General features: G+C 36.0%; 1 protein-coding gene across 3 annotated transcripts in view; it reads right to left on the bottom strand.

The window, feature by feature from the left end:
• Positions 1-63: 63 nt before the first annotated feature.
• ETFDH (electron transfer flavoprotein dehydrogenase) overlaps positions 64-25,387 on the bottom strand; it is a 31,365-nt gene continuing 6,041 nt past the window's right edge. For 2 of the 3 annotated variants that reach the window (XM_008685554.2, XM_008685556.2), the window contains 12 exons: positions 24,043-24,183; positions 23,402-23,631; positions 22,054-22,135; positions 21,515-21,633; positions 19,184-19,261; positions 11,541-11,687; positions 9,513-9,653; positions 8,087-8,230; positions 4,693-4,861; positions 2,208-2,390; positions 1,584-1,805; positions 64-392 (listed from right to left, as the gene is read on the bottom strand). In XM_008685554.2, coding sequence (XP_008683776.1) covers positions 229-392; positions 1,584-1,805; positions 2,208-2,390; positions 4,693-4,861; positions 8,087-8,230; positions 9,513-9,653; positions 11,541-11,687; positions 19,184-19,261; positions 21,515-21,633; positions 22,054-22,135; positions 23,402-23,631; positions 24,043-24,183 — 1,820 coding nt within the window. In that variant the 3' untranslated portion in view covers positions 64-228. The remainder of the gene's footprint in view (positions 393-1,583; positions 1,806-2,207; positions 2,391-4,692; positions 4,862-8,086; positions 8,231-9,512; positions 9,654-11,540; positions 11,688-19,183; positions 19,262-21,514; positions 21,634-22,053; positions 22,136-23,401; positions 23,632-24,042; positions 24,184-25,387) is intronic. The other variant, XM_008685555.2, reaches the window with a different exon arrangement.

The following is a 25,387-nucleotide window of genomic DNA, read 5'->3' as shown; positions in this document are numbered from 1 at the left end:
CCTCATTTGTAAAGTTTTATGTAGGGAGAACTATTCATAATTTTTATGGGACAATTTTAGATGTAAGTATAAAATTTTTATTTCATTGATCACTGATAATTTTATGAACATTCTGATCAGTAATATGCAGTAAGATATTTTGACACCTGTTGACTTACAAACATTTGAAGTTAGCTTGCCGTATGTTTTAAAGAAACAAATGTGCCTGCAAAAGAAGTCAGTTGCAGTTTACATTCCATTGTAAGCAGGTCCTCCACCACCTTCGGGTACCACCCAGTTAATATTCTGACTTGGATCTTTAATGTCACATGTTTTACAGTGCACGCAGTTCTGAGCATTAATCTGTAACCGAAATCCATCACCTTGTTCCAAAGGTACAAATTCATAAACTCCTGGAAGGAAAAAAAAAATAATATTGTGAAGTACCTATTTTAACTTTCAAAATTCAAAAGTAGAAAATGAAGTTCTGGAAACAGTAGCTACAGAAACCTTGAAGGTTTGTTTTGTGAATGTTTACCCACAGAGAATATTATGAAGATCTTGGTGTGTGCTATTGCTGTTAGTATAAATTAAATATGGATAAAAGCAGAAGGTACAGCAGTATTTGGCTGAGTTAGTCTTATTAAATAAGAGAAAAACATTTAGCAATTTTTTGAGTTCTGATTTTATATGTGCGTTACAACTGAAAAGACAAATAGATCTAATCCTTGCCACTCGAGGAGTTCACAAACCAGTGTAAGGACAGAAATGATTTAAAAAGTCAAAAGACAGTCAAGGTCCCTGCCCTCAGAGCTGACATTCTAATTCTAGTCCCTCCGGAATATACTGATTTTCATGTACCAGCATACTCTTCTACCATATCAGTTGAGATCCAGTTCCTATTATAATTCTAGTTGAAAGTTCACATTAAAGGATACAGTATTTATGGTAAATTTAATGTCTGGGGCCATTTTTTGAGCTGAATGTGGCTATATCCTGATATTTGAGTATATACGTTATGTATGTGTGTGTAGGAGCAGCCATGACAGGTGATTTAACTCGTGAACATGGAAAGAGGTATCTGGTGTTCCATAATCCTTGGTCTAAGGGTAGACCAGGAAAGACTTTCTTTTTTTTTAAACTCATGACCGGGAAATCAAGACCTGAGCTGAGATCAAGAGTCAGCCGCTTAAGTGACTGAGCCACCCAGGCACCCCAGGAAAGGCTTTGAGAAATGTCAACTGAATTAGGCTTGGTCTAAAGGTAGACCAGGAAAGACTTTCTTTTTTTTTTAAACTCATGACCGGGAAATCAAGACCTGAGCTGAGATCAAGAGTCAGCCGCTTAAGTGACTGAGCCACCCAGGCACCCCAGGAAAGGCTTTGAGAAATGTCAACTGAATTAGGCTTACCAAAAATTCCCATTTTAGCATTGCTAGATTAAGAACCATAAAAATGAGTTTTCTAAAGGAAGCTGGATGTAGGGGGGTCATTTAAAATTTCCATGCAATGGAAGGAGAAACTTCTTAAAATAATGGAAGTGTATTTCCAACATGGTTAAAACAATTATGTGTGTTAGGCACGGATGGAAATCACATTACTGACCTGCTGGGCAGAATCGCTGCTCCGGTCCATCATATATTGACAGATTTCTATTTACAGGAATACTGTCGTCCTTTAAGGTTAAATGTGCTGGCTGGTCGTGTTCATGATTAGTACCACTCAGAGCCACGGATGACAAAAGGTCAAAACTGATCTGTCCATCGGGTTTTGGATACTCAATAGGCGTGCAGTCCTTGGCTGGCTTGAGCTGATCAGAGTCAGAACCTTAAACAGTTTTGAGGAAGATTTTGAATAAAAATAAAACACGTAAAAGTACTTTCTCAAACATTTTTATGAAAACTTGAAAATACACTAAAGAAATAAGACTTTAGTCCTCTTATAGTAATGATACATGATTAAAGATACTGAACTTATTATTTTCTCTAAAACAAGTTTGAAACATTAAAAGAAGTCACTATTACTTAATGGATCCTACTGAGATTAAACAAAATTTAAAAAAAAAATTTTTTTTAAGTAAACTCTATCCTCATGTGAGGCTGAACTCACCACCCCAAGATAAAGAGTTGCATGCTGTACTGAATGAGCCAGCCAGGCCCTCCGCCCCATTCAGGAGTAGCATGAGTAGTTAATGATTAAAATATTCATACTCAAATATGCCAGAATTACCTTTATGTTTTAGAGTCCATGGCTCCATTCCTCTAAATATCCAGTAAAAGATTCCAGTGTAAATCATCCCTCCATATACACCCAGTATTCCATGGCAGGATGGTCTTATATTTCTAACAGTATATAGCTCTTTCCACACCCATGATTTCTTTATATTGTCTTCATACTCAGTTACATGAAGTCCTTATATTAAAAACATGAAATGTTAAGTGTCAAATTACCTTAAGTATAAAATACTTTATCATCAAGGTATTTTGCTATTAAAATATCTGATGAGTGAATCTTAAATAAATTTAAACAGGTGGTCATATAAGACCACACTTGAAGAATCGTTCATGTACAAATGCTAGCATCTTCCAAAAAGATAACCATTTGATATATGTTAACAGGTGGTAAGGCATTTGAACTTAGTATATGGAAAATTAGTTTTAAAATTCAGTGAACCTGAAAATTACTTAAAGAGTTCATGCTACCCATAAAAGTGAAAAATTTTTATAGCTGATTAAATGAAACACTTACACCTGTTGCAAGTTGAACTATGTCCCCCCAAAAAGATTATTTTCAAGTCCTAACCCCCCAGTTATCTCAGAATAGGGTCACTGCAGATATAATTAGTTAAGGTCCTACTGGAATAGAGTGGGTCCTTAATCCACCAACTGGTGTCTTTATGAGATACACAGAGAAGAGAAGAGAGGACAGAAGCAAGAGATCCAGAGTTATTCTGCCCCAAGCCAAGGAATGTCTGGGTCTATCAGAAAGCTGAGGGGCAAGAAGACTAAAGACAGGAGAGACGAAGGTCCTATCAACACCTTAATTTTGAACTGCTAGCCTACACAACTCAGAATAAATTCCTGTTGTTTTAAGCTGCCCAGTTTGTGGTCCTTTGTCGTAACAGCCCCAGAAAATTCATAACAATACCGAAACAGTGCATGCATTTAATATTTAATGGGACAAACTGGTTCTTCTTACTAACTTCCACAACCTCCCTAGTGGCTATACACTTTCCAGTCACTGGTTCCTGTTCTGGATCCATTCCCTTTCCCTCTGGCTTTAATCCTCACTCTGGTCTTCGGTGACGCAGCTGCTCCAGTGCCATCTACGTGCGGGTGCTATGTGTACATGACGTGCAGGTACGGCCTGTGGTTCCAACAAGGAAAGCTACTTGGCAAGAAAGTGAGAAAAAAAGTTCCACTACTCAACGATTACACTCCTTCTTACCTATTCTGTTCTCCCTGAAGGGGCCTCTTGCCTTTCCTATGCTCTATCTCCTTTCTCTCCCACACCCTAGGCCTCCATTTCTACAAAGACATTTGAAGGCATAATCAGGGTTCGTACGTCTACCTGCAGGAACGTTTGTTACTTGGAATTCTAAGGAATAAGGTTTATTTATCAAATATCTACTGAGTTGCTACTATGTGCCAGGGATGTGGGATTCATGGTGAACAAAGTCTCTGCTCGCTTGGAGTTTATCCCAGAGGAAGGAGACAAAGTTGATAACTAAATTATGTGCCAAAAGGGGGAAGATACTATAGGAAAAAAACCAGTCTGTGGGGGTGAAGGGGTGGAAGTGCTCTGTGTGCGTTGCAGATTAACTGGTATTGTCCATATAAGGCCGCCACGAGAGAGTGATATTTGAGCAAAGGTGAAGGGAGCAGGGGATTTGGCCGTGAGTAAAGACCATGAGATGGTCTCCACGGTAAAGAAGCCAGTGTGGCTGGAAGGGAGACTAAAAACAGATGAAACCAGAAGAGTGAGAAAACTTAGGCTTTTATTTTGAGAAAAATTGAGAATTACTAAAGGGTCTTCATAGATTAAGGGTTTATGGAGGTGTAAGTGTTAGCTCTTCCTCTCTATCACAGCAGAAGGGTCACATCTATGCCTGTGCTTGCAAAGCCCGCAAAGGAAAAGGTGCTGCTGGATTCTGCAGTCTGCAAAGCTGTTTTGTTTTCAGATTGAAGATACTTCAGTATTTGTGAGGTTATCTTAGTGTGTATAATATGATATATATGAAATGTAACACAGTACTGTCAAACTTGAAATCATTTTTTAAAACATTTTTAAAAAGTTTATTTATTTAAGCAATCTCTATACCCAGCGTGGGGACCCAAACTCATGACCCTAAGATCAAGAGCTGCATGCTCTACCAACTGAGCCAGTCAGGCACCCCAAACTTGAAATCATTTCTAAGTAGGTGGGACATCACTGGCTCTATTCTACTTTTGATGTGAAAACAACAGAACATTGCTATAAAAATCTAATTACTGAGATTAGGTCATTTAGTTTTCTTTGCACAGCACACATCTGAATGCTTTGTGAAAGGGGCAGATCTTTTAATGTCAATTGAAATATGCATACAGAAGACCTCAAGATTTTTAATTGTATTTATTTTCATCCTCTATATACTAAAGTGTATGTTTAAATAGCTTTTTTTAAATATCTCAAGAAGAACCTGACAGTTTTCAATGCTTTAAATAGAAGTTCTTACCTATTGTCTTTGATTGGAGATTTTCACTAGTTAGTTGATTAAAAATAGATTCTGCTGCCAAAATTCCACTTTTCATTGCTGTGTGGGTACCTTTGATCTTGGGAACATTCATGAAACCTGGACTACAACCAATTAGTAAGCCACCAGGAAAGGTGAGTTTTGGTATAGACTGAGGAAAGAAACAGTCAAAGTGCATTTTTAGCTTAAATTAAGCAAACAAAACAATACTACAGATTATAGTCTCTTAAAGTCTTCTAAGGCTGTAGGGAAAAATGTGAAGGAAAAAATCAGAACAAGGGCAGTTTTTTTCCCCCTTTCCTAAGAATGAGGATTAGAACCATTACTATTTTTCTAAGACTTTTTCCCCTTCTTACCCATGACTAACCTACATGAGACAGATTTAGGACCAGAGCATTAACATATTAAATAACATGTTATTATTTTTACTATCCATGTCTAAAAATACTCCCTAAACCTAAACAACTATTATCTAAATTGTAATCTGCTTTTACATGCATTCCCAGTAACACATGATTTACAAAGGATGTTAACTCTATATGCCCTTTTTATTTTACTTTGATATCTAGGAACGGAAACTTAAGTTCTCATCACAGCATTATTACGATTAGCTACTTCCTTGAAGAATATAATTAGCTTAAGAGTAAGCTGAATTTCCAAAATACATTTTAAGACCGTTGTTTGGGCCTCAGCATATATTTTTCATGAAAAACAATGTAGTAAGAGGTGGTGGTATTTTCTGGGTTAGTCAGTAAAAGCTTATACATACCCTACAATGTAGTGGCTAAATGAGATTATTTGCATGCTAAAATGTATTCTAATCTATAGTTTGAAAAGGAAAGAAGAGAAAGCCAATGCAGAGTTGTTCTTTCTTCCTTCTGCAGTTTTTCTTCTTAAAGGGCTTCCTAAAGTAAGCCACAGTCTCTATTGAGAAAGTGGTGGGTGGTTAAGAATTTGGCTGATGGTGCTGAAAGGGGCTCAGAGGGGATAAACAGGGAAACCAGTGCCATCAGCTCCATCTGTCATAGTGAGGGATCTGTGGCCACAGCTCCCATCAATCACAGAATTCTAACTATGAGGGAGAGGTGGTGAGAGGAGAACCTGGAGGGCAGAAGGAACGCTGGTATGAGATGGATCAGAGTTCAGGTCCTTTCACGGTACATGTGGGGAATGAATTTATGATTACGGTTCTCAGACTGAATTCAATATCAGAACCACCTAGATAAAAGTGCGTGAAATCACGATCACAGAATAGATAAGAGGAGGGAGGGCCTTCCGGAATATTACTAGCTGAAAAGAGATAGGATAGTAATAGTTAGGAATTTGGATAATGACACTTTTCTTAAATAGGGCTGTGGCCCTGCTAACACTAAGTCTGACTCAAGAAACACTGTGAAGTTTAATAAAAGGACATGGACTGTTAGTGCAAGTTCGTCCAAATTGGTGCATAAATCCTATGAATAAAAATCTTATAGCCCAAGCAAAATGTATTTTTACATCCTGGGAATATCCTACCCTGTAGGGACAGTGTTACTGGCAGCTGGATATCTTGTTAAGGAACTATGGACTGAGGAAAAGTTGCACTGAGAAATGTATTCTAGAATATTCATTAAGCCACAAATAACTGGAAACCCTCCAGAAAAGGTAAGTTTTGGTACAGATTGGGGAAAAAAAGAAATAAAAAGTTACGTATACAGAAACAACCTCATTTATAAAGAGAACTGGTGGTTGCCAGAGGGGAGATGAGTGGGGAGATGGCAAAATATGTGAAGTGGATTAAGAGGTATAAACTTCCATTTATAAAATCATTATGATTTTAAAAATTAAAAAAAGGGAAAAAAAGCATGTCATATTTGTTAGCTCAAAATAAACAAAATCAAATGTTCCAAGTTATTGCTTAAGGTTCAAAAACTTACAAGAAATAAATTTCTCAATCTTTGACTAACTGAATCAGAAAATTTAAGTAGAAAGTGAGTGTGTGTGTGTGTGTGTGTGTGTGTGTAGTCAACTCTTCCCACCATTTTAAAAAATCAGCTGAGATGTTGAAACACACAGGCCGATGTTTTTAAATACAAATCTGTATGTCCTATTGAATACACTGGGAACTTTACACTATAAATTAAGAAGAGCAGAATTAGACTGACAGGTATTATAGAGACTGTGCAAAAGACCTGAATGGGCTTGAACATAGTTATGCAATTTAATAAATATTTGTTACAAATGAATTACTACTCTAGAAACAAAACAACCTCATGAGAAGTAATCCGACAGCAACAGAATTTAGGGATACTGTTATTTTAAGATTGTACTGAATACATTCATAAGTTAGCTATGGTTTTACTTGACTTTATGAACTACTGTTACAGTAATAATGGAACTTCACTTTAAAGGTTAACTCCCCCCCCCCCAATTTTCTATCATCTGTTACTTTTAAAACAGAATTACAAAAAAAAAAAAAGATATCTATAAAATGGTTCCAGATTCCTAGAATATTAGAGACAGAAAGGATCATCTATAAAATAAAGGCCAGAGAAGATAAGTAACTTGCTTTAAATCACTTGGTATAAATTTTAGAGCTAATTTTTTAGATCCTACTTAATGTTTTTAGAGCAGTACTAACAGCTTTTATCATAGCTACCTAGGTTTTTATCTCATTGTCTATATATACTCAATACATTACCATTTTTTATAACCATGCTGTTTTATAGCTTGCTTTTCTTTTTCTTTTTACTTAATGTTGTATCTTTGACATCTTTTCCATGTCAGTAGCTGTAGATGTACCCATCGTATTTTTAATGACTACAAAGTTCTTTGTATAGACTTGAGCTACCAGTTTCTTTTTCTTTTTTTTTGTATGTTATATGTATTATATACTGTATTCTTTTTTTAATTTAAATCCAATTAGTTAACATATAATGTTACATTAACATTTCATAAGATTTATTATGAACATATACTAAAATAGACAATTAAGGGCAAAAGCTTGACAGAGGCCACCCAAAAGGCATGGATGTTACTAGGTAGTTGGGATGAATTAAATACCTTTGTGGAAAACTAAATCTGTCTTTGTTTCCCGGCAGCTAAGGAATAAAGGAAAATATCTTTGGATCATATAATTTTAATTTTCTGGTTAAAAACTAACCACCAACAAAAAGCCTATAAATTTATCTCAAGAAATCAATATATTCTTAAAACTAAATTCATGGTATAATTTTATTTAACTATGGTGTGACACAGTTTTATAAACACTAGATGTTCTGCTTAAAGTTTCTTCCTATGAGATAATTTTCTATTCTTTATCTGAATTTATTACATTGTATTTTCAATGTTTACTTTATAATACAGAAATAAGAAATAAAAAAGTTGGATGAGTTACCTGAAAGCCACCTTCATTCAGGGCTCTAGCTCCATACGCAATCCTTTTTCCACCTTCCAAAGTTGGCTGAATGCTGGGATGGTGTTTCCACCTCTGGAACTCTCTAAACGGACTCAAATATGGATTCTGGTAGTCTAGACCAACCTTAAAATTTTTATATTTAAATTTAGTAAATTTTTACAATTAGACATTTTATTATACAATAAATATAAATTATTATACAATATACAATTAGATATCAAATTATATCAAGCTAAAATGTGATCAATATTTATGAGAAAACATGTACTTCTTGTATTCAAGCTCTAACATGTAATTTCTTGTATTCCAAGTACTTGGAGAAATATATGTAGTAACCCAAACTTAAATGAATAACTGAGTAAAATCTGTTTGGAAAAGAAAGGGTAAACAAATGATACCCTATGTTAATAACTGGCCAATCTTTAAAAATTTAGAATATATAAATAAATCATTGTGCTCTGTAAACAAAAGCCCAAATTAGAAAAATATTTGTAGGTGTCTAATATTATGTTTCTACAAAAGGAGTTTTAATTATTTTTCATTTATCAGGACCCACTCTAGTAATCAACTAATAAGCTATATGTGGTAGTACTGAGGCAAAAATGAAGAAACAGAATGTAATCATACTTAGAAAAAAGAGGACAAGAAATATTAGAAGTTACATTTTATAAGGCCTTATCAAAATGTTAAAATTAATAGCCAAACCTTTTTTGCTTTCAAAAAAATTAAGTCACTGGAATAATTATACAAAGATGAGAAATTGAACACCTGGCTGGGTGTCAAAAAACACCAATAATGTAAAAACTTAATAATGTGTCATATGAGTCTAGCTAACATTAAATTATAAAGCTGCCACCAAGTATAAGCTGCAGAAGCCCTTATTTTTCCATTCCTTGCATTATTCAAGATGTAGTTGACTGCAAAGATGTAAGTGGCCAAAAAGGGAGAAAATGCTTACATTTTTTAAAAGTTATAGATTCAAACCGAGTGCTGATTTCATCTTTCGTGACAGCATGCTGTAGTGGAAAATGGGCTTTGAAGTCACACAAACTCAGGTGTGAATGCTGCCTCTGTCATTTAATGGGTATATTTGGGAAATTTGTGTAACTTGTTTGGATTTCAGTGTCCTGTCAGTAAAATAAGGATATAAATACTTCATAGGACTTTTACGAAACTTAGAATTCTCTGTAAGGCATAGGGCATAGTGTCTGGCATTTCACAGCTACGATCACAAAAGCTATGTGTGTTTAAAGCTATAGACCAATGCCTGTAACAGCCACAAGCACTTTACCTATTGACAAAATTAGAAAGTGACGTTTAAATGAAAAGCATTTTACATGCTCCAGATTTTATAACACTGATGATACATAATAGTAGAGTTTTCCATAATAGGCGTGTAACTCACCACAAAACCAAGGGCTACCAGGGGTTCGCCTTCATTTAAATGGTAGAGGAAGGAGCCTCCATAAGTGTGTCTGTCCAAGGGCCAGCCGACAGTGTGATCCACTCTTCCTGGTTTCCACTTCTTTTCATCAATAATCCATAACTTAAAAAAAGAAGTCCTAGAGTATTATTTAAATTTTTTCTACCACCACAATATATCAAACTTGCCAGGTTTTATGTCTTAGTTATGAAAATTTCAAGGGAAAAACTGTAATAAGAGAAACACAAAAAAAGTACTTCACATATCAAAGAAAATTATATCAAACAGCAGCATGATGAATTGGACTAATAAACAGGTCAGAAAAGCTATGAACTCTTTAAAAAATTTCTTTAAGAAAATGATTAGATTTTTAAATTGGTAAGACTTCCATGCGATTATAGGGAACACCACTGAAGAGGAAAACTTCTGGGGTGCTGGTAATGTTCGAGATCTTGATCGGGGTGGTGGTTCCATGGGCATGCTCACCTTGTAAAAATTAACTGAGCTGTACACTTAAGATCTGCTGCTTTCCAGTATATATGTTATTCTTCAGTAAAACAGCTTATGCTCTCCTGCACTCCCCTTTTCCCTACTGAAACAAATTGTTCATCTATTTTCAGAATGGTAAGGTTTTTTTTTTTTTTTAAGATTTTATTTATTTATTTGACACAGAGGGAGAGAGCACAAGCAGGTGGAAGAGTAGGCAGAGAGGGTGGAAGAAGGAGACTCCCTGCTGAGCAGGGAGCCTGATGCTGGATTCCTGGGATCATGACCTGAGCCAAAGGCAAACACTTAACCGACTGAGCCACCCAGGAGCCCCTAGAATGGTTAAGTTTTAAATTTTAAACAATTTCCATCTGAAGTATCTAAAAATCAGATAATATTATGTGCTATGTGCAACCTACCAAAACAATAAAGGCTTTACTCACAATAAATCTAGCTATATACAGAACTGGAAATGTCCTGAGCTTTATCCCCCCAAAAATTTAAACAGAAGGGTTATAATGAATCTTTTACACTCTAAAAAGCCTCAGGTTTGGGAAAACAGAGATTGGATAAATTGAGAAAATACATAATACTTAATCTAATTAAATTTTAGGTTTCATATCAATATACTATGGCTGAGTATATATTTCATAAACTAAGTTATCTTCTCAGTGCAATTTTGAAGAAATAATTCTTGTAGGATGTGGTCACCCTACAAACAGCATAGGGGTAACAGGTAAAATCTTATTAGGACAGATGGCATTACAATGAAAAGAAATTCATATTATAAATATTTTCAAGTTCCAGTCTTTGATTTCAAGCAATGTTTGATAAAACAATTACAACACGTAGAAACAATTTAGATAATAATGGAATTTGACTTGTCTGAGGAAAGCATCTGCATTCTAGAGACCGACTGGGAAGCCCGGGCTTTGGGTGAATGCACTAACTTCTGCCTCTAGACTTCCCAGCCTGCTCCCACCTCCACGTCCTGGGCCTGAGCCACGGCCTCCAGCCCAGCCGTCCCTGCTGCAGACCAGCTGCCCCCACAGCCCACTGCCCCCGCCCCCTGCCTAATGGGGTTTTGTGCAATTCAGGAGTGTCCATAAGCTGACCTTTGTACTAATAGAGTCTTTAGGAGATTTTTGATAGAAACTAAGAACCTCCCTTCAGCTCTGAGCAGGTTTTCCCCTTGATTCCAACACAAAGAATTATGTGCCTTTCTAGTTTAGTCAAATTTGTGGATTTCCCATTCTACATTCTTAGTCCTATGTTAGCGTCTCAAATGGAAATGTACATCAGTCCAATAAAATATGAAATAAGGAAAAAATAATGGAATTTGATTAGCAGTATTTTCTAGCTCCTTAAAAATAACCCAAATATTTTCAGTTATGATTAACATTTTAAGTCAATGAAAAATATAGCAACTATAAAATTAAATCAATGTTACAGACTTCACTGTAATACAAATGAGTTTAAACTCCATAGTTTAAAAATTAAAATTACAAAAACAAATCAGGATACCTCCTTCAGTCCAATTCCATAGGTTTGGGGATCACAATTGGCTCTCAAATCAAACTTTTTATATAGTTGCTTGGCTAGATGTCCGTGGCAACCCTCTGCAAAAATTGTAACTTTTGCATGTAGTTCTAGTCCTCTCTCAAATGTTGTCTAAAAAATAAAAACATGTTAAATTGCAACATTTGACAATTTAAAAAAAGACTCACAATCTGGTTTTGAATTGAACTATGATTCAAGTATAGAAGAAACAATACAAATACATAATACTAGAAATAAAACTACTGACGTAAGTGGAATCTAATTTAAATTTTATGATATATCCTGTGCCTTTGTTGTATTTTTCTTTTTTACTTCCAAAGTACCTGAACAGTTAAGTGTGTAAAAATTAAAAAAGCAAATAAAAAACACTCATGCTAAAAATATTCTCTACAAATGAAAATAAAGCAAAAAGTAAAAATCCATTCCCCCTCCAACTCCCGGTTTTTCAGTTCCATCATCTGAAGCAAAAAACACTATTAATAGCTTTCTTGTGAATCATGCCAGAAAATTTCCATGAATAAAAAACTATATAGATCCTATTTATATCCTTTTAACACAAACAGAATCATACTAAATATACTCTTCAGCTACTTGCTTTTTTCACTTTAATTTTACTTGTTCTCTATCACTGAATGTATATTCTAAAACTGATTTTTTTTCCAAGTGGAAAAACAGCCACAATTAAAGCCTTTACCTCTCTTTTGCTCTCTATATTTTGCACTTACGCCTACCACAAGGCACTCAATAAAGTTACTTAACAAAGGAATAAAAGAATAATCAGGAAAGTCTCTAATGAAATAAATCTTTTCTGATATTCCTCTATTCATTTCATTTGCATGTCTGTGTGTACGCAAAGACAAAAAGTAGTGTTACACTGACACTTTTAGAACCGTTTTCACTTTAGTTGAATGTAAAAGCAATATACACCAAGAAAAGTTTTTTTTTGTTTGTTTGTTTTTGTTTTTTTTTAACAGAGCTCACGGAGGGAGGCGGGTGGGGGCAGAGGGAGAGTCTGGAGAGAGAGATTCCTAAGCAATCTCCACACCCAGCATAGAGCCCGTTGCCGGGCTCAATCTCAGAACCCTGAGATCATGACATGAGCCAAAATTAAGAGTTGGGAGCTCAACTGAGACACCCAGGCATCCCTAAAACATTCATTTTTGATGCTTGAATAGACTCCCCTAATTTTTCAAACAATTCACAGTAGTGGGACGTTTAGGCTGTTCCAGTATGTTTCAGTATGTTCCAGTATGTTATAAACCATTGCTTAGATGAATACACTTGGTGCTAAATATTTTCAGTATGAATGGTAAGAATTATCTCATTCTATTATTTTTTAAAGATTTTATTTATTTATTTGACAGAGAGAGAGACAGCCAGTGAGAGAGGAACACAAGCAGGGGGAGTGGGAGAGGAAGAGGCAGGCTTCCAGTGGAGGAGCCTGATGTGGGGCTCGATCCCAGAATGCCGGAATCATGACCTGAGCCGAAGGCAGACGCTTAACGACTGAGCCACCCAGGAGCCCCAGAATTATCTCATTATTAATTTAATAAATTAATTACTTTGATTACTACAGAGTCTGAACATCTTTCACACATTTATTAGTAACTGCTATTTTTTTCCTTGTGCAATGCTTATTAGTGTCATATATATGCATATGTGTATATTACACTTGCATAAACACCCTGTAATTTCAGTTTCTTTTTATTTTATTCTTGTCTGCTCACTCTTATTACACTTCACTCATCCATAAACCATGTTAACAATCTAGTATGTACAGTTTTACCCAAATATTTAAACATACATACATACTGAAATACATATACACTAAAACTTTTTTGGTTACTGATTCATTTTACAAAAAATAGGATCATTTAATACAACGTATCTTACTTTTCTCACTTAATAATACTTCATGGAAATCTTTTTAAGTCACTGTAGAGCTCAAACCTTTCTCTTCAATGGCTGGATAGTAGTCTGTGTGAAAATACCATAGCTTATTCACTTATTCTGCTAATGTTTATTAATAGCTATTCACTCTGTTTCCAGTTTATTTGTGACCAAAAACAATATAAAACATACACTTCTGTGTATATATCTATATCGATATATATACATATATCTATATGTATATATAGATATATATGTACTTCTGTGTACATATCTATATCGATATAGATATATACTTACAATATTGGTGCTTTTATTCCTATAAGATAGATTCCCAGGAGTGGCACTGTTAGATCAAAGGGCACACCTATTTTTATTTTACTAGATATTACCAGTTTGCTTTCCACCAGCTATGTAAGAAAAGCCTTTTCTCACAGTATGGAGGTTCCTCAGGCAGTTAAAAACAGAGTTACCCTACAACCCAGCAATTGCACTATGGGTATTTACCCCAAAGATACAGATGTAGTGAAAAGAAGGGGCACCTACACCCCAATGTTCATAGCAGCAATGTCCACAATAGCCAAACTGTGGAAGAAGTTGAGCTGTCCTTCAACAGATGAATGGATAAAGAAGATGTGGTTCATATATACAATGGAATGTTACTTAGCCATTAGAAAGGATGATACCTACCACTTACATTAACATGGATGGAACTGGAGGGTATTATGCTAAGTGAAATAAGTCAATAAGAAAAAAACAATTATCATATGGTTTTACTCATATGTGGAATATAAGAAATAGCACAGAGGATCGGAGGGGAAGGGAGGCAAAACTGAATGGGAAGAAATCAGAGAGGGAGCCAAACCATGAGAGACTCTTAACTCCGGGAGGAAAAAAACGGGGGGGTTGTGGAAAGGGAGGTGGGTGGGGGGATGGGATAACTCGGTGATGGACATTAAGGAGGGCACGTGATGTGATGAGCTCTGGGTGTTACGTGCAACTAATGAATCACTGAACACTACATCAAAAACTAATGACGTACTATATGTTGGCTAACTGAATTTAAATTAAAAAAAAAGAAAAGCATTTCCCTCTAGTCTAGTTACTGAGAGAGATAACTTTCATTTTACATTTTTTGCTAAGTACAGTGCTAAGTCACTGTTATTTTAATTTGCATTTCCCTGACTACTGTTTTAAGCACTTTTTCCCTTTTTGAGTCAAGAAATATTAATGAATACGTACTGTGTGCCAGGTTTTATGCTAGGCAATGGGAATATAGAGATGAATAAAAGACACGTCCCTTTCCCTCAGGCTAGTCATAGAGGCAGACATTAAAGAAATACATGAGTATATAATTACAAATTATGATTAAGGGCTATGAAAGAAAGCAGAGGGTGTTACGAGAAGGAATAAAAGAAGGAAACAATTATGGATTGAGTGAACAGGAAAGGCTTCTTTGAAGAAATGACATTGAAGCTGTGGACTCTGAAGAAAAGGTACTTAAGTATCTTTCCTTATGAGTAGTCATCTGGATTTGCTCTTCTGTGAATTGTCAATTTTTTAGATTTTGCTCATTTTTCTAAAATGCTGTCTTTTTTCTTGTTAATGTATATGTGCTATTTGATATTACAGGTAATCAAAAAAATTGTCCCCCATCTACTATTTATCTATAGACTTTATAGTAACTTTGGTATAGAGAAGCGTTTAATTTTTATACAGTTTAAAAAGGTCTGTCTCTTTCAGGCTTATTACTCCTTGTCTCTATAGGATGGCTTAGCCTACCTTTGGTTGGAACTGTAATCTAGTTTCCTTCTAATTTTTTTTTTAAGAAATCCTCAGAATTTTTAAAAAATAAAGGCCCAGCTCTATTTTTTTCTAGATGGACATGCAGTCTTCCTGGCACCAATTATAAAACAGTTCAATCTTAATCAACTAACATATCACTTACTACATTTCAGCCTCCTCTTAGAGGCAGTATGTCCCATAGTGGTCAAGGGGCAGGCCCTGGAGCCAGCCACACTGTTTATATTCAAATACCAGCCCCACTACTTACAGCTGTCTGACCATGGGCAAATCACTTAACTTCTGAAACTTAAAAATGTCCAAATCAGAATTTTTATAATAAGATGGCTATTAGACGTGGCATACAACTATTGAATAAGCAGTAGCACATAGGATTCTGGGACTTGGGTATTTAGAGCCATGTGACCAGATGAGGTCACCATGGAGAAAATGTAGATAGAGGAGGACTCAACACTGAGCCCTAGAGCCTCACTATTTACAGGATAGGAAGAAGAGGATGAGCAAGCAAAGGTGACAGTAGGAAGTGCCAGTAAAACACAAGGAAAACCAAGAGAAGGTGTCACCAGCTAGACAGCAAGACCTGACATTTACTGCCCACCAGCTTGTACTCACCAAACTTTCTCATTTTCCTTATGCTCTTCTTTCTGGCTTACCTCTTAACTCAGGCAAATGAAACTCAAAACCACCCCTCAGGTGATGGTGACTGCCCTGACAAGACCTCCCACTGGCCCAGACCACCCAGACCTTTTGAGCTAAACCCCCCGATTCACGCCTGTGCAGACGGACCATGGTGTGACCCCTGGAATAACCAGCAATTACCTTTACCTCATTATAATACTAAAATCCCCACCCAAGGAGGAGCCTCGGCCTCACTTACATAATACACAATGTATAATTAGGCACGTTTCCTTAAGGCACATATACGGACCTTATGCCCGTCTCTACATACAATGACAAGGCATCCCTATCTAAATTTTCATCCTTACCCTAAACAGAAGGTACCCATCACCCTCTCTCAGGAGTAATGGCCTTGGAAGCTATTCCCCATGATCTTATTTGCTGCAAATGAAGTTTACTTTGTGTGACAACTCCACCTGGGGTATCTGTGCCTCACCAAGGAGCAAACTCACGTTGGCTCAGTGTAGAGAGCAAAATGGAGTCTCTCATGTCAAGCAGGGGCCGGTGTCAAGCAATAATGCCAGCAGCTCAGGCACTGCAGCTAGGAGATCTTGCCCGGACAATGTCAGCTGACGCCCCAGAACTGGTAACAAGCAGAAACAGAGGAGGTCTTCAGGGACCCAAAACTGATGATATCCCTTTGAAAAGGGGAGGATTTGGGCGGCAAACTGTCAGACTCTTCAGACATGACCCCTCTACGTCTGACCACTGAAATAAGGCAACTGCCGCTGAAGGCTCTGCCTGACTGATCTCCAAACAGAACCTCAATCCTCCATGCTTGAACAGCAGAAGCAGTGAGTGCCAAGAGCTGACCCGGACCAGACCGAGGCCTTATCTCAACTGCGTGCCCACAGACTGACTTTGTGTTCAGTTCGTTAACTTCCTGCACCCTCCTGTTACCATGTTTGTTGTGTGGCTCGCCTTCTGTCCTGCTTTGTATGCTGTGTAAGAAGCTAAGTTTAGGGTGCCTGGGTGGCTCAGTTGTTAAGCGTCTGCCTTCAGCCCAGGGCGTGATCCCGGTGTTCTGGGATCGAGCCCCACATCAGGTTCCTCCGCTGGAAGCCTGCTTCTTCCTCTCCCACTCCCCCTGCTCGTGTTCCCTCTCCTGCTGCCTGTCTCTCTCTCTGTCAAATAAATAAATAAAATCTTAAAAAAAAAAAAAAAAAGAAGCTAAGTTTAATCACATGGTGAAATGTCATTGAGTTTGAAATCCTGAACCTGCTTTATCATTGTGATTTAACTTTGCTTTATATCGAATAAAGCTGCCATTGTGGAAAGACACAACTCGTGTGTGCACCTTCATAGCGTGTTCATGACATGTGGTTACAAAGGTGGCATAAGAAGCCAACTATGTCAGCGCTGCTCACTAGGATATCGCGTGCGACAAGACAGAGAAGTGATTACTGGATTGACAAGGTGGGGGTATTTGTGACTCTGATGAGCTGTTTCAGTGAAATGACAGGGAAAAAAGCCTAACAAGGTGTGTTAAATAGAGAGTGGAATAACAGAATAAACACAGTACTCGGTTCTCCCCACGCCAAACCTGTGGTACTAAAACAGTTATTTTGAAGACTTAGATTCACATCACTAAGACTCCACTGTACTCGTCTATGTTTTAACACCTATCTCTCATCTATCTATCCATCCATCCATCCAATATAGAAAATATATGTTTTTATAACTACAAAGCCCAAAACATGAAAATTTACTTTTGAACAAATTTGAGAACATACAAAAATGCAATATCAGAATAGCAGAACTTGTGGGCCTCAGTTCTGTTGTTATATTAAATATAAAAATCTTAAAAGAATAAAATATACTTTAAAATGATCCCAATACAGGAAAGAATAACTGTAACACAGGAAAGAATACAGGAAAAATAATATTCTTTTATCATTATGAAAAGTATTAGGAGACAAGGGTTGTTTGCAAACCTAGCTATGCACCAGAATTCTTTGGGCGCTTGTTAAAAAATAGCTTCTTGGCCTACTGTAGGACACACAGAGTCCCAGACCTCAGAGAATTCCGATGAAACCAGTCAAACCCTTAGAAGAACAATCAAGTAGGTAAGACTCAAGAGCTTTGCAACTTGCTTATCTCTAAGCAGGAAGTAATGAGAAATAGGAAAGTCTGCTGCCACAGACTCTACATTAGATTCCCCGTTCTATTCAAGAATAGAGAGATGGGGCGCCTGGGTGGCTCAGTTCGTTAGGGGTCTGCCTTCGGCTCAGGTCATGATCTCAGGGTCCTGGGATCAAGCTCCATGTCAGGCTCCCTGCTTCTCCCCCCTCCCCCGGCCCCTCTCCTTGCTTGTACTCTCTCAATTAAATAAAGAATTGCTCTCTCTCAATTAAATAAGTAAATAAATAGATAAAATCTTAAAAAAAAAAAAAAAAGAATGGCAGAGAGAAGGATAAATTCTAAGTTAACAAATTCTTTTTTGAGGACCTGACATGACTTAGCACTATGGTAGGTACCGGAGCAACGCTCCATGATCTCTGCCCTCACGGCGCTTATGATCTAGTTGAGAAATTAAGATAATAAACAAATAAATAGGAATTGACAAATTAATTTATGGAGATGCTAATTTATATTTGTTCTGTTATTATGGGAAAGCGAGGTGTTTTCTTCCTTGTTCTTTCCAAGGAATCTTACACAGTGAGAGATCCATATCCTGAGAGCTTTTCTTTGGCAAAGTCAAAAACAAAAGTTGTAAAAATCTGAAAACCATCCAGGATTACATATGAATGAGAGGAAAGCAATCAGTTTTATATTTGCCAAAATCACATCAAAGACTCTATCAGCATTCCTGATAGTAATGCAAATGATTCTTGTCCACAGAAATGAAAATTATGGAAGTGGCAATGTAGATAATTAATGACCTACATATATGTATGTTTTTTGAATTCTCCTTAAACCAGCTGTAACATCTTACTGATTCTGTCATTTATTAATGAATGAAATAAAATCTCTGTCACATGTTTATTTTATATTTGTATGAGTCATGTTTTTATCTTTAAAAAATTATTCTTAAACATGTTATATCTACTTGCCTAAGTCCCTTTTTAGTTCGAAGATGCCTCTATATTTTTTTAACAAGAGAAAAATTCCACGTTAATAATTACATTCTAACATATACTTTATTAATGTGCAGTTTGTAGCAGAGCTAAATTACTGCATTTAAGTTGATTCTTTTTTTGTCACTTTGTTACGCACATAACTGTTAAAACGTTCACCTTTGGTGCGCCATCCTTTTGGATCCCTACATCATTAGTGGCAATTCCTTTCACACTGCTATCTTCGTGAAAAAGGACCTAAAATAAAAGCACATTTGGTTATCACCTTAGGATTCATAATCACCCTGAAAAGAAGCAATAAACAGCCTTACATATTTAAGAAAGTGAACATGTTCTCTAGATTACAGGAATAACAGGCTTTAAAATGTTTAGGCAAAAAGAAACATGTTTTAAAGATACTCCCTTCTAGAGTATAAAAGAACACAGCTCAAACAGATGGAAATGAAAGAATGCCACGACCTTGATGAAGAAGAAAAGGGGGGAGCTACTACAGAGGTCACTAAAGAAACTAGTAAGAATAAACAAAGCGTTCTGAAGAGATCAGGTATCAAAAACAAGTACACAGACCCTGAAATCAGCGTCTCTAACAAATGAAGACCATCAGGGTTGGGTGGGAAGTCAACAGTGTCAGGAAAGCCTCTGTTCCAAATAAGCTAAGAGCCCAAAACACAAAACCCAAAGAAAATGACACAACAAAACAAAACAGAAAGAGGTCTAAGACAGCCCGAAGGTGATTAAAGTTTATTTCTGGAGCACGTAGGATTGGTGAAAACTGGTCAAAACTGTAATTGTGAGGATGAGAAACAGCAATATCTTATAATTCTTACTTGGTTTCTATTTCCTCTCCGGAGGAAAATGCCCTTTAGACAGGAAGTACAAAACATAGACTAGAATCACACAGACAGCACAGAAGTGGAAAGGTAAGCAAGGATTAGCGGCAATAGATATGAAAAGAAAAACATAAACCTTTTATTTCATACCCTGAAAATGAGTCAACAGTAGAACGTGGCTTTGAACTAAAACTGAAGTCTGGCTCAGAGTACCAAAAAAATCTGACAGTAATCTATTGAAGATGATCTTTAAGGGACTGAGGAAAAGAGGAGAGGTATAAGAGACTGTGTGTGTATGGTGTGTGTGTGTGTGTACACAAAAACTGAAAATCATAGATTCTACAAACCACCTACTTGTGATTTTGATAGTAACCCCAGTCAAGAACATTTTAACCAGGAAACCTATCTGTTTTATTTGACTTACATATTATAAGACTAAAAACAAAAACTATTTTTTTATTTTTCCCCAAGGCCAAAACCAAAAAAACTCCCCCTCCTGTCAATTTTTCCAATCATTTCCTTTAGAAAAGTTAACTGCAAACCCTTTCTTTGTCTCTCTGAGATATAGGAATGTTTCTGAAAGTCTTATTTAAGACTCCTGCCAGATCTGCGTCTCAGAAATGTGTTTCCCAGGGGCCTTGGAGACATATTTGAAATGTGAACACCAAAAAGAATGGCGTCCTGTTTACCTGTCACTATAGGAGTTTGGGCTAGGTGCTTGGCTCCCAGTTGTAACTTCCTGCTTGTCAAAAAGATACAAGAAATTTTACTTTTCCTCTGGATAAAGACAATTAACATGTATGTAATGGATTGTATCTGTGTGGCTATGTAGGAGGGTGAGATTTCTTTCTGTCTTGGCAATCTCCCTAGCAGACTGCCTGTGACATGCACTGCAGTCTTGGTTTAATGCTTATTAAATAATAAAACTTTTTAATAATTTATAGAGGTGATTTTTCTGGGTTGGCAGATTTTTTTAATCATTTCCCCAATAATACTTAGTGAGAGTCAACAGTATGATATGTTTGCCAAAAAAGTTATTTGGAAAGAATTAATAGAAGAACAGTTTCTAGAATGAAGAAAGCAAGAGCCCTGCTCTACACTAGGATTGAAGTAGTTTTTATATTGTGGATGCCACTTTATAAAGGGGATATAAAGGGAATGTGTTCAGAGGACACTGAGAATACTGAAGGAACTCAAACTATACATAACATCATGGCTGAAAAGAACTGAGAATATTTAACCTAGGAAAGAAAAAAACACCAGAGTGAAAGTGGGGAAGAGAGCAGGGCATAATCATAATTGGAAAACTGTCCTTGGAAGAGGGCATTGATTTGTTCTATGTACTGTAAAACAGAAGATACATTTCTATTCAACAGAAGAAAGACAGTATTATCAACAATCCAAATGTCAGACAGAGATGATCTCATCCCCGATGGTGTTCAGTCGTAAATTAGACAATCACGTGATACACGTAAGAGATCAGGAATTCAAGTACTCTTTGGATTAGATCTTTCCAAGATTCCTTCTAGTCTTACAATTCTAAAATCCTGTGGCTTTTCTAAATATTTATTTCTTTACCTCTGTACCATTCTTGGTTTATATTCAAAAGAAAAAGAGATTAGTTCTGTAAATATTAAAAACAAAATAAAACCATACAAACCTCAGCAGCTGCATAACCAGGGTATACTTCAACACCGAGGCCTTCTGCTTGTTCTCCCATCCAGCTCACTAAATGTCCCAAGCGTACAATGTAATTGCCATGATTATTCATTGGAAGACCTACAAATATATGCTTAATTTATCAGACATTTTATCAATAAAACATCTCAAAAACATAAATATTTAATTTAAAAATTCAAAGCAATGTATAATTTCTGTGTAAATATACACATCATCCTACTGTCATAATTTCATTTATATTCTACAACTTTGGCATAGAGCTCTAATTTTTAAATTAAAAAACCATTACAACACTAAATTAACATTCTGGGTTGCCTTACAATTCTTCTAGACTGGAAGACAAAAGAACTAGGTTCTAGTCCTGTTTTACTACAAGCTAGTTATATAACTTTGGGTCAGTCCTTCATATCTCTGGGCATCAGTTTTCTCATCTGTAAAAAGAAGAGATTTTACCACATGAAATGTGGTTCCCTCCAGGTGCAGAATTCTCTGATTCTACAAATATTTATCATACCTTACCTGGAAGAATTGGCACAGGAATTCTGTATTTCTCTGTTAAAATTCCAAATCTGTCTTCTGTTACAGGAGTGTTAAGTGGAGCCTGAAAACAAAAGAAGGAAAGAGAAGGAAATTTTTAGTTCATATTTGTAATGGTAAATACAAAAAAAAACAAAACAACAACTGTCAAATGGGAAAGTGAACTACTCTCCTCACTTTTCTTTCATCATTTCCTTTAGAAAACTTGGAACTGTAAATCCTCTTTGTCTCTTTGAGATGTATAGGAATCTTTTTAGAACCTAAATAAGCCAGTTTTACATCCCAGAAATCTTTCTCGGGGACCTTGGAGACATCCTGGACATGGCTTCCTGTCTCCCTGTCACTGTGGGAGTTTAGCCTAGGTGCTCGCTCCAAGTTGTAACTTCCTGCTTGATGAAAACATAAGAGAAATTTTATTTTTCCAATTAACAGTTATGTCATGGATTGTATCTGCTCAGTTATATAGGGCTCTGAAAACCTTCTTCTATTACAACTGATTATTATGTCAATAGTAATTCAATAATATATTTTTGGTATAATATTGAAAAGAGAAAGTTAATGAGATTTAACTAAAGTATTTCTAGTTTAAAGGAGCTTGGTATTTTAGAAAGAAGAGCATAGATGAAATTTTTGGAATTCAATTTACGCCATATAGAAATAATACAGAAATCCTATAATTTTTGACCTTAACAAAGTATATTCACAGGTGATGAATATTCTAACCTTGGCAGGCATAACATAACCCATCTTATAGAAGAAAAAGCTAAGACTTGTAAAGTGTAAGATTTTAACCAAACCCATACAAATTATGAAAGCAGTAAAATTAACATTCAGTTCTCTGCATATCGTACGAGTGCCTTTTCTTCTTAGGTTATGAGAGGCCATATTAATCTATTCTTTAGAACATTTGATTAGATTATCCTCTTTGGGTTTTAGATATTACAATGTCCCAGGAAATTTACAAACAACTTTATTAAGAACGATGATATAAACACCCATAGAACAAGTTAGGAAATACCCTCAAAATCAAAATGCTGCATTCTATTTGGTACAAATACTCTAATATCTTCTCAAGATAAGGCCTTCTCACATATCCAGTACATAAATAAAGCATGTAGAAGGCATTATACGAGTATATGAGTTAATATCTTAAAATTTTAAGTATAGTTGATACGATTCAATTTTTTGGCTCTTTTTAAGTTAAAAAATGCTTATCTGTAACAATCCTCTAAGAGACAGAATTACATAAAAAGGGTTTTCCATATTCTAGTAGTTTGGAAATAGAGATACGATAAAGATTATATTTTGTATAAAAACCAATTTTTCATACTCCCTTCTCCTTCCAGTCTGGGAATAATTCTTCAAAAGCACGTGGATCAAGGCAAGCCCCTGAGAGAGTATGAGCTCCTATTTGAGCAGCTTTCTCTACTAGACACACACGGATGTCCTTTTCATGTTTAGTAGCCAACTGCTTTAGACGAATAGCGGCAGAGAGTCCTGCAGGGCCTGCACCAACTATAACTACATCTGCTTCTTCTGCAAACCTCTCCATGTTCATTCCTGGGAGGAAAAAAGGATTTAAAAAATACATGAAAATTCTGGGATGAATATGATCTGATAAAAATTACAAACTGGGTTACAAACACTCACTATGCTTTAGAGCATTTACATAAATTGCCCATCTGCTTTGTATGAGAATTATACTAAATATATTATTGCATTAATTGGATGTTCTCTTAGGTTCTGTTTCAGTGTATATCTTATTTTTGCTTCCATAAACCAACTTTTGACTTTGAGATTTACTACTACAAGCTTCACAGATATTTTCTTAACTCAGTATCAATATGTAATAGATTTGGTAAAGCTATGAAATATTATTAGATGATTTTACACTATCATGAAAAATATTTCCACAAAATGATACAAAGTATCTAGAAAAGCCTCAACACGTCTATAGAAATTATTACTTACCTTCCCATCGCTTGTCCTTATCCCGGGGATAAATAGTATAGTGGGTAGTAATTCGAGGTACAACAGAAGTTGAAGACCATCTTGTATGACATAGAGGTAGATAATTTTTCTTAATTTTTAAGGCATGAAAGCACTGATATGCTGCACAAAAATTATGAACATTAGTATTATTTTTTCAATTAGCTTTCCTCAGAGCAGACTGAAAAAACATTTTTTTAAAAGGAAAAAATTCTAGGATTAGGAATCAGATCTGGTTTCTGCTTAATTTTCTATCAATTAGCCTTAAACAAATCATTAACTTCTCTAGATTTCGGTTTCCTCATCCAAAAGAAAAAGGAAAGGGGCACTAGATGACCTCAAAGGTAACTTTTTGATCTAAAATTGTATGACTCCATGTGATATCTTACACTTGGAAATTCGTGTTTATATTCTCACCATATCAGCACTGCAGACACTGAATAGTTAGATCTATGCTGTTGAGCCATTAGTTGTGATATGATGTGAAACAGACTGTACTATTTCCTAGAAGAACTTACCTTCTTCTTATAAGGCAATGTTCTCAAACTATATTTAAAAAGTATCTAATAAATTAATTTATTCAATTTAGTTCATATCAAGCTTAACCTGTAAATAGGATGACCATATATAATTTATCAACCAAACTGGATACTTTTTTTTTTTTAAAGATTCTATTTATTTACTTGTCAGAGAGAGAGAGAGAGAATGCAAGCAGGGGGAAGAGCAGGCAGAGGGAGAAGCAGGCTCCCTGCTGAGCAAGGAGCCTGACATTGGACTCGATCCCAGGACCCTGAGATCATGACCTGAGTCAAAGGCAGATGGTTAACCAACTGAGCCACCCAGGTGTCCCTAAACTGGATACTTTTGAGAGTAATAATGGGCAGTATTAATGATTATGCTGGGACAACGTGGGCAAACTAGGCTTTATGGTCAGCTTTTTAAAAAACTGACTCTCCCGTATGGCAGTATCTTCTGAGAGCCTTAAAAATGTACATATTCATTAAGTTAGCAAATAGAAATTAACAGAAGTGTGCAAAGATTTATCTGCAATAATGTTCATTAAACCTGTTGTCCTTAAACCTTCAATTCTGCCTCCTCCTTCTCCTATCTGTGTAAGTACTGCGCGCTAACCGATTGCGCCACTAGAGCTCCATCCTTCCCCTATCTGAAGCAGATACTCTAACACACCAAACATCATAGAAAGATAGAAGCAATTAAGTGGGAACTTTCCTATTTCCCTGGCAAGAACTTCTAATGTAATCTGTATTAGTGTCCACTCTGTTCATTTTCTCAGGTTATAACAGATATCTTTCTTTTTTTTTTTTTT

Source organism: Ursus maritimus, unplaced genomic scaffold (assembly GCF_017311325.1).
Source record: "Ursus maritimus isolate PB19 unplaced genomic scaffold, ASM1731132v1 scaffold_11, whole genome shotgun sequence".
In the NCBI taxonomy this organism is placed as follows: Eukaryota; Metazoa; Chordata; class Mammalia; order Carnivora; family Ursidae; genus Ursus; species Ursus maritimus.
Note: the sequence above shows the minus strand (reverse complement) of the source record. Positions and strands in the feature narration are given on the sequence as shown.